Source organism: Egretta garzetta, unplaced genomic scaffold (assembly GCF_000687185.1).
Source record: "Egretta garzetta isolate BGI_Z169 unplaced genomic scaffold, ASM68718v1 scaffold397, whole genome shotgun sequence".
Taxonomy (NCBI): domain Eukaryota; kingdom Metazoa; phylum Chordata; class Aves; order Pelecaniformes; family Ardeidae; genus Egretta; species Egretta garzetta.
In genome coordinates this window covers 1,608,802-1,617,612 of record NW_009260493.1, presented here as the reverse complement: position 1 = coordinate 1,617,612, position 8,811 = coordinate 1,608,802, and the positions used below count along the sequence as shown (strand labels likewise).

General features: G+C 43.1%; 1 protein-coding gene across 5 annotated transcripts in view; it reads right to left on the bottom strand.

The window, feature by feature from the left end:
• Positions 1-8,811, bottom strand: part of TIAM2 (TIAM Rac1 associated GEF 2) — a 158,668-nt gene that overhangs the window by 86,236 nt on the left and 63,621 nt on the right. For all 5 annotated transcript variants that reach the window (XM_035899856.1, XM_035899861.1, XM_035899859.1 and 2 more), the window contains 2 exons: positions 6,996-7,107; positions 4,713-5,912 (listed from right to left, as the gene is read on the bottom strand). In XM_035899856.1, the coding sequence (XP_035755749.1) occupies positions 4,713-5,906 (1,194 nt within the window). In that variant the 5' untranslated portion in view covers positions 5,907-5,912; positions 6,996-7,107. The remainder of the gene's footprint in view (positions 1-4,712; positions 5,913-6,995; positions 7,108-8,811) is intronic.

Here is an 8,811-nt window from a genome sequence, read left to right as displayed (position 1 = left end):
AAGAGTGTGAGGGAAGAAAAAAGAAGAGATGGCTACAAGCAATTCAAGAAGTGGAGCTATTACCCTCAGTAATAATAAAGCTATTATACTTCCAAGTTTCAACTGCCTCACTAAAAGCATTTATTTGCTCACAGACTTCTGTACAGGAATAAAGTAAATAAACCTTGGTCTCCTGTGAGCTGCAGCTCACCAGCAGCTTTGAAAGCAACTACTTTTTTGTTCCTTTGCTTCCTACTTGATGCTCTTCAAAACTGCAGCGGAAAAGCTGTGCCGTGTTTTGATAGCATCAGGACCTCCAGCGCACAGCCAAGAGCAACAGTGGGATCGCACACCCTCCCAAGCATCGCCAGACAAGGCACTTCTCAAGCAGCAGGACGCTGCCGGTCGTGGCCTTGCGAAAGACAACTTGAACCAAAACCCGCATTCTCTTATGGTACGCTGAAGTTCGAGTCTGGCTTTTCATGTCACTGTGTCTGGCGACAAGCATCCAATTCTCCTGGTAATGGAGCACCTTCCTCAATTCTTTCTGCAGAGTGTTAATCGGCATTCTCCGAGAGTAATTCCTTAAACATTAACAGTTTTGCTTTTTAAACGGTAAAGGGAGGGAAATCAGAGGGGAGGAGAGTGAGGAAATAGTCACACGTGTAATGTGTTTATGCCCACAAAGCGACCATACAACATGGACCGTACAGCCGTGCCGGCCATCTGCAGTTCAGTGGGAAACTGAAAGCTTTCCCCACTCTCTTTTTAATTACTGTCACTGTATGTGTGAGCCAAAATCCTGTGTTTTAATTGTTTGACTATTCTCCAGGAACTGCCAGTGTCCTCTAGAAAACAGTAACATACAGTTTATTAAGAATATCTATTTCTTTCGGTCCCAAAGCACTAGTAAGAAAAACAACATGAGATGCATATGTCAGAAGGTTTCTGCTGTGAAGGGCCACTACTGGAACAACAAGTATTAATGAAAAGGGTGGGACGCAACTTGTCCATGAACAACCACTGACCACATCCTATGTTTTCTCCACGCACACAGAAAGGGTAGAAAAGAGGAAGTACCAGAGCAGAGTAAATGGACACCGGATCCAAAATGAATATATATGCTTCACCATGACACCACCACTTTTTTTTTTTTTTTTTTATTTTTTTTTTTTTTAAGAACAGAATTGGCAGAGTCACGCAGTCTCTGCTGGTCCTCAGGGAGGCTGTCACTGCAGCCGTACCTGGGCACCGCTGAAAAGGTCTGATGGAAATTGCTGCTGCTGGTGGTGGTTTCCCTGCCAGGTGCCTTTCTGCTCATTTTCTCTCTGTTGCTCCCAGCGATGACAGAAAACTACCCCTGTTTCTGCTCAGCTGCATTCAAGCAGATCTCTCAATGGCTGAGATATACCCTGGCATAGTTATAGATAATGCAAAAGATAAAGTGGCTAATCAAGACACCAATTAGACAAAGTGACGCATGTAATAATTAGCTGTAAAGAGCAGCACAGGAAACCATGCAGCCTGCTAAATTCATTAGGACCCAAGCTGAAAGTAGAATCTAATACCAGTTTTCAAGCCAAATAAAGAGGTTGTCTCAATGTACTTGTCTTTTAAGTTCTCTTTACACTACACTTACGGGTTCTGACTTATAAAGTCAGGAAATTTCAGAAATGATTCCCATAAAGAGGCTATTTACTTCACTGAAGAACCTATCTGCAGCAGCTCTTTTTGGTGACTGGATTTTCACTTTACACAGCGTTTGCTCATTTTCTCCATGTCACGCACACTGAGTTTGCACCACCACCTTTAGCAGTGGCTGACTGCACAACAAGTCTGCCTAAATTCTGTCTATGGATTTCAGTGCATCACAGATACCTTGGAGCTCACACATAGCATATTGTAGTACAGCATCTTCCCAATCGTGTTTCAGCAAGGATTAAAATAAATGAGGACACGCCATGCCGCAGCAGAGTACCAGCGATGCATCGGGGGATGCATTAGGACACCCTAGTGCAATGAAAGCTGGGTCATGGCACAGAATGATTGCAAGTCTTGACATGAGAGCATTATTATTAAGGCAAGCTCAATTCCAGGATATATCAGATGAAGTATCAGATCAAGTCAGACATAAGGAAACATCCCAGCCACAGGACAGGGCACAGCCAAGGCCTCCTCTGGAATATTTTATACCCAAATCCGTTTATGGATGATTTAAAACAGGTGCAGAGGAAGGGTGCCAGAATGAAAAGGAAATAGACTTCCTATATTAAGACAGGAGACCAAAGAGAGTCTGCATAGCCCCACCAATGCGGGCTGAGAAGAGATACCATTTCTCCCTTTAAATAAATCGTAACAGATTAAATAATAGGGCAGGGCAACTAATATAGCAGCCAGTATTGGCATCAGAACAAACTGGCTGGGGCTACAATTGATCTGCAAATTAGCACGCATCAGAGTAAGAGGAAACAGCCTTCAAGCTGGGGAAAAGCCCACCTGATTTTAAGCTGCAATTTGTTCACGAAGGTGATTAAACTCTACTGCCTTTCTAGTGGCAAGGGACTAGCCTCAATATCCCACAGCTGAGCTTCCTGGTCCTGCATCCCTGTGAAGCAGGAGGCTTGGCTGCCCTGTTTCCACTGGGACAGCCAGTGGGACCTATCCACCCACCAGCACCGGCGCTTAGGCCTTCTTAGAGGGAAATATTCCAGCTTTCACCTACGTTCAGCCCAAGTGACTCACAACCAGTTATTAGTAATGTACTGAGGAAGGGACACGTTGTTCAGAGCAAAGCAGAGAGGCTACAGTCGCTGTGACGAACAGTCCTACAAACAGGGACTCACCATCTGACAGATCATCACCATGCATGGTACTTCTGCATTTTTAAGCCAGAGGACCCAGTGAGAGTATAATCGCTACCAAACTACAACATGACAAACCCCCAGAAGAGACAGCAGGTTACTCAAAGCGTGCCATGGTGGAAAGGAGCTGACCAAGCCTCACAAGGAAGGCAAAACCATAAAGCATTCGCTACCTCTCTTATCCTTCCTGTTGCTGGATACTGGTCTGATAAAAATCAGTGACTAACTATTTCCTATGCCTTTTTCTAAGAAATCACCATTTTTGGAGCTAGGGACGATTTCCTTCTAGCAGAATCAGATTCAAGCTTGGTGCAATCTCACCAGCCAAATCTCCTTGCTGTGTCTGAAGTCAGCTCACTGCACAGTGAATTCAAAACAGCTATGAATTGTGCGCCACAAATACCATTCTGAAAATGTCATAACTAAGTAATACATGGCAAAGGTCTGGGATGCAGCGATCGTATATAAAGCCTGGCTGTAAAATCCAGAACAGCTACGGATGTTGAAACCAGTGAAGAATCCTGGCACAAGGTGCTGAGGCTCTTCACTGATTCTGATTTTTCTGCCTTCTCGTCCACAGCTGACTAAGAAGGTGAAAAGACAGCATCTGATAAAATACATGAGTGCCAACTCACAAAAGAAGTGATCCAAATAAATGGCTTTCATTTTCATTTTCCCAGTTCTGTACCCCTTACCTAGGATTTATGGTGGCAAACCTTATGCTGACCTCATTTCTGAGCCTAAGGGTCCACCTGAGTTTTACATCGCAATGACAGATGCCTGTTAAGCACGATACCTGTCTGAATTTCCAACACAGGTGACAGCTTTTGCTCTACATGCCACAGAAAGCATGTTCCCTTCACTCTCTGCTCACTTCTGAAGTGGCCAGCACACCAATTGTGCTGAAAGGGAGCAGATCCTTCATTTAGAGATCACAGTGACTGTTCCCGTATGAGAAACACTAGGAAGATTTTTAAAAAAAAAATTCCAAACCAAACCCAAAAACTGTCTCTGCCCTCCACCTCAGCTTGCAAGCTCACGCTCAGAAGTCCACACACAGTCTGGCATTTAAAGAGCCGGTTCTGGGGCAAGAGGTGAGAATTTCATTCCTGACCACAGCCATCCTACATTCCTTTTAATGTGCTTAGCCTTAAATTCTTCTAAAGAAACATCCTTTCCCTCCCTCTTGCCCTCCTCCCATCTCCTTCTTTGCACCACCATCTCCTGGCGAGCCAGATGGCAACTCAAGCTTTTCCATCTGGTGAGCTAAGCTGACACGCAGGAAGGAGGAGGGCTCTCCACCTAATGCCTTCAAAGCAGGTGGAGGCAGAACCAGCGGCTCTGGTTGATACACTACGGTTGCTCACCTTGCTAGAGATGTGAAATCAAAGCTGGTGATGAAGCCAACAATACAAACAGGGAATACCTGCAAAGATATTTGTAACATCCTTCTTCTACTACTCCTTCCACACTCTTTAGATAATGTATGCTGATTCATAGCATATATATGATATCTAGGTTATATTTTCATAGCTGAAATAAAGAGAAGGCTTAAAAACTCCAAGTCACTTTGTAAGTAATGCAATGACTTTAAAAGCTAATTCACGGAGAGATTAGGCTGCAGAGATTAGAGGTAACTAAGAAGGTGACAAAATAGGAAGGGAAAATTTGCACACACAAACATATATCCTTTTTTGCTGCTGACATTTCAGGCAGCTCCAGGGATGCAATACGTCTCAGAATTCCACAAATTACCAAATGAGATTAGCGAGCAATTATCCTGCGAGGAAGGCAAACATGATGCAACCACTACATTTATAAGACGAATCTACAAACCAACTTTCAGGCACTTAGGCTGGGGTTTGCACATACCTGCAGCTTCCGTTTTTTCCTTGAGAGACTTCCTGTCCAGTCACTGATGCGTCGCATTCGGTTTTTTAGTGTATCCTTCTTGGATGCATCCTCACCGAGGGGCTTGGACTTTCTGCATGGGAGCGTGTAGGAGGAGTAATGTGCAGGACTTCCCTGCTCCACTCTGGAGGGAACATCAATGTCTGAGGCAAATGAGACACGGTTGCTTAGGCTACCATGAGTGTCAATATACTCATCAGACAGCCTGATCCTAGGTGGAGGGGTACTCTCCAAATTTGTATCCTTATAGAGATCTCGGAGCGAGGAAAGAGATGAACTTTGGTTGAAGGATTTCTTGTCACTTGCTGGGAAACTGGCACGAATTCTTGTATCTGGAGTGCTCCTGGTCAAATACGGACCATCTAGCTCATTGATATCCCCAGCATTTCCCCAGAGAGAGTCATACCACGAAGACTCGGAGCTGAGGGAGCTTCCTTTACTAGATCGAAGCCTTGAATCAGTAGGTGACAGACGATGGCTTGAAGAACAGTCTGCGCTGGAGTTCCTCCTGACGTCAAGTAGGTTATTTGGCTTAGATTCCAAAGCAGGTGAATACCTCAGCAACTGGACCGGTCCACTGGACTCCTCGGTCGGTACCTTGCTGTTGCTGCTGTTGTGGAACTCGACCCTCAAGCAACCGTCCAGCTTCCCCAGTGTTTTGATGAGAACTTTTGGACTTCTCCTGTCCTCTGATGGGGAGGTTGATGCAAGACTCTCATTCTTTCCATAGCAATTTAAAATGTGTCCATTGCATTCTCGAGAGGCTGCATGATTACTTCCAGCTTGAAGGCCAATATAGTGGAAACCGTTCTCAGGCAAAAACACCGCGTTATTTCCTTGGCAGTAGTCCCCTGAGGCATTTGTCCTGTGTTTGGCATGGGCATTGCTTTTGGAGACCTTCACCACAGCGTCACCAAGTCTAGATGAATAAGGCTGACTATTCTTGAAGTGCGAAAGGCAGCTTCTGGCGAGGGACCTCGATTTGTAGTTTGAGCCGCTACTGGTATGTCCCCATCCATGCATAGAGAAAGACTTTTCATCTTTAGCATGAATGCTGCGAATTTTCAGAGAGCAAGGCTTCTGCTTGGCACCAGCTGTAGCAGCAGCATGATTTTTTGATCCCTGAAGACTGTATTGGCTTTCTGAATTCCCCATTTTCCACTAAATTAAGAAGAGTTTCATTAGAAACAATGGCTAGGAGACAGAGCAAAAAGTAACAGACCATTTTTACCCTCTACACAGGAAAGTGCCTTTTTAAAAAATGATATGAAACAATTGTTTCAAAAAAAGCCACTAAATAGCCATTTACAGCATTAAATTCATAACTGAACTTATGTTAGGGGCAGGCTAGGAAAGCCTATTCTCTGTACGGTTCATTACCACCCTGTTATAAAGCTGGAATCTAGCTCCATTGAAATCATGTCAGCACCTTTCTCCACCCACACCCTTGGCAACATCCTTTTCTTATAACTTACAAAATCTCTGGCTCCCAAGAACAATGGCATAATGAAAGGGAGACAGCAAGATAATCATAAGTTAGATGTAAAGTGAACTGTACTTTCAGAGAAATCCCTTCTGCCAGGAAGACAAGCCCACTGCAGTCTCAGCTTGACTGGTTTCTGTGCAACCAAGTGCTGCCTCCATAAACCGTTCAGCAAACCCCGACTTTGTGTTTAAATGGAGTCAATCCAGGAGACAAGATGGGGGGGAGAGGGGAACCAAAAACCACACCAAAAAATAAATGAAAAATAACTTGGTTAGCGAATAGCCTCATCTTCCATTACAGCACAAAACTGCATTATGTTCATTCAGCCTGGCGCAGTTTGATAGTTTGCTTAGGAAAATGTTCTTCAGCTTTCTACTGAATTCACAGGGAATAGCACCCACTGGAGCAGTCAAATTGCCCCAGTGAGATGACTGAGGATTTGGGGCCTATATGAAGCATACCCCGAGGTAAAAAAGATCGGTCTGTTCTTTTCGTTACTTGGAGTGAATCTCCGCTCTTTGTAATTTACAGAAACAACATCAAAGCACTTTTTCCATCAGTACTGTGCTGCTTTGCATGTCGGATCTCAGACTACCACTCTTAGGAGAATACACTGCAGCCTCATCAAAATTTTGGCAAAATAAGCCATTGTGGAAACAGAATCTTATCTTCTAGAGTTTGTGTATATTTTTTAACATCTCTACTTCTAGCCCTTAGCACTTTTAGATGAAAAGCATAGTATAAAGCAAAGAGCATACCTGTAGGATCGCTCTTAAACACGGGCACAGTTAGCAGCTAGCATGCTCTGCATTCTCTTCGTGGCCAGCCGCTACACTTACCAAAACCAGGATGGAATTGCACGCAGCCTTCCTAGAAAACACCAAAAAGACAAAAAAGGGTGCTCAGTCAAATAGAACTTACACTTTACTCCAGCTGTAAGCAAAATGAATAAAAAAAAAAAAAAATCAGACAGAAATTACAAGTGAAGAAGAAAGATCTGGTTAAGGGGTTTCCTGGACTTCAGACACACATCTTTATAAACATGCTTTAACAACTGTCATTGAATTAATACTGTCACTGTTTATTTTCTAATTCTGTCTTCTCCCCTCTCACTGACGAGTTAGGGCAAACTCTGAGCTCCCCCCAGTTTGCTTTTTGGAAGACCAATTACTGATGGCAGGACTGTGCATTGATCCATTACAATTTGGATGGAACTGATCAGAGCAATGTCCCGCAGCATCTCTTTATCCCTCCTCATGTCTGGATTCCAACCATTATGAATAAAAAAAAAAAAAAAAATCAGACAGAAATTACAAGTGAAGAAGAAAGATCTGGTTAAGGGGTTTCCTGGACTTCAGACACACATCTTTATAAACATGCTTTAACAACTGTCATTGAATTAATACTGTCACTGTTTATTTTCTAATTCTGTCTTCTCCCCTCTCACTGACGAGTTAGGGCAAACTCTGAGCTCCCCCCAGTTTGCTTTTTGGAAGACCAATTACTGATGGCAGGACTGTGCATTGATCCATTACAATTTGGATGGAACTGATCAGAGCAATGTCCCGCAGCATCTCTTTATCCCTCCTCATGTCTGGATTCCAACCATGACCCTTGCAGTGAAAGGCCACCGCACAATTCACTCCACCAACCACCCAGCAACCTCCCCCTTTAGGTTTGCTCTGATTTTAAGTTAATCTGCCAGTAAAACAAGAAAAAGGCAGCACCAAGCACTGCACACAACCAAAGGTTACAAGACCCAAGTTCTTCCTGACCATCTGAACGTATTTGCTCTTCACTTGGCACACAAAGGCTGCAACTCAAAACAAAAGAACAGAAGCCAAATCTCACAAAATACACCAGCAGTTTAGGGATCGAAACACGTAGTAGAAGAAGCTGTACAAGACTTTAGGCTCAGTTTTAGAACAAATGTTTTAACTGGAAACCATTCTTAATACACTACCCCCCCACCCCCCCCAAAATATTCTTTTATGCATAAATTCAGTGGCTACAGTTCATAATTTTCAATTGAATAAGTACCTGATTTGACCATGCAGAGTTTTGCTCTTTTTGACTCCTTTTACTGTACAAGAACCTTGAAGATATTTAAAGGAATTCACTGGCAACCTAGGTATTTTGCTAACTTTACCAAGTAAAAATGGTCTCAACAAACTAAAACCGGTCTCAACAGCAAGCCTAGAAAAAGGTTAGCAAATAAATGACTTCTTAGAAGAGATATATCCTTTTGGATCATGCTAGAGATGCTACAGACCTACAAACACAAATTCATGGCTGTTATCAAAAAGATATTTGATAAAACAGGTAAGCCACAGAAATTTCATCTTACCCTCCAAAAAAAAAAAAAAAAAAAAAAAAAAAAATCTGTTTACCTTGCTTATTCTCCGTAACAATCTAGAAGGTTGCTATTTAGGACACACTTGCCTTCAGGTTTGATTTGCCTGTGCTGCTAAGTGCACCCATTTGCATTAACAGTTTTAAAAACATCATATGCAACGTGGATTGAAGAAAAGACTTTTGATTCAAGGTAAAACACACAAACTTCCCAAGCTCCAA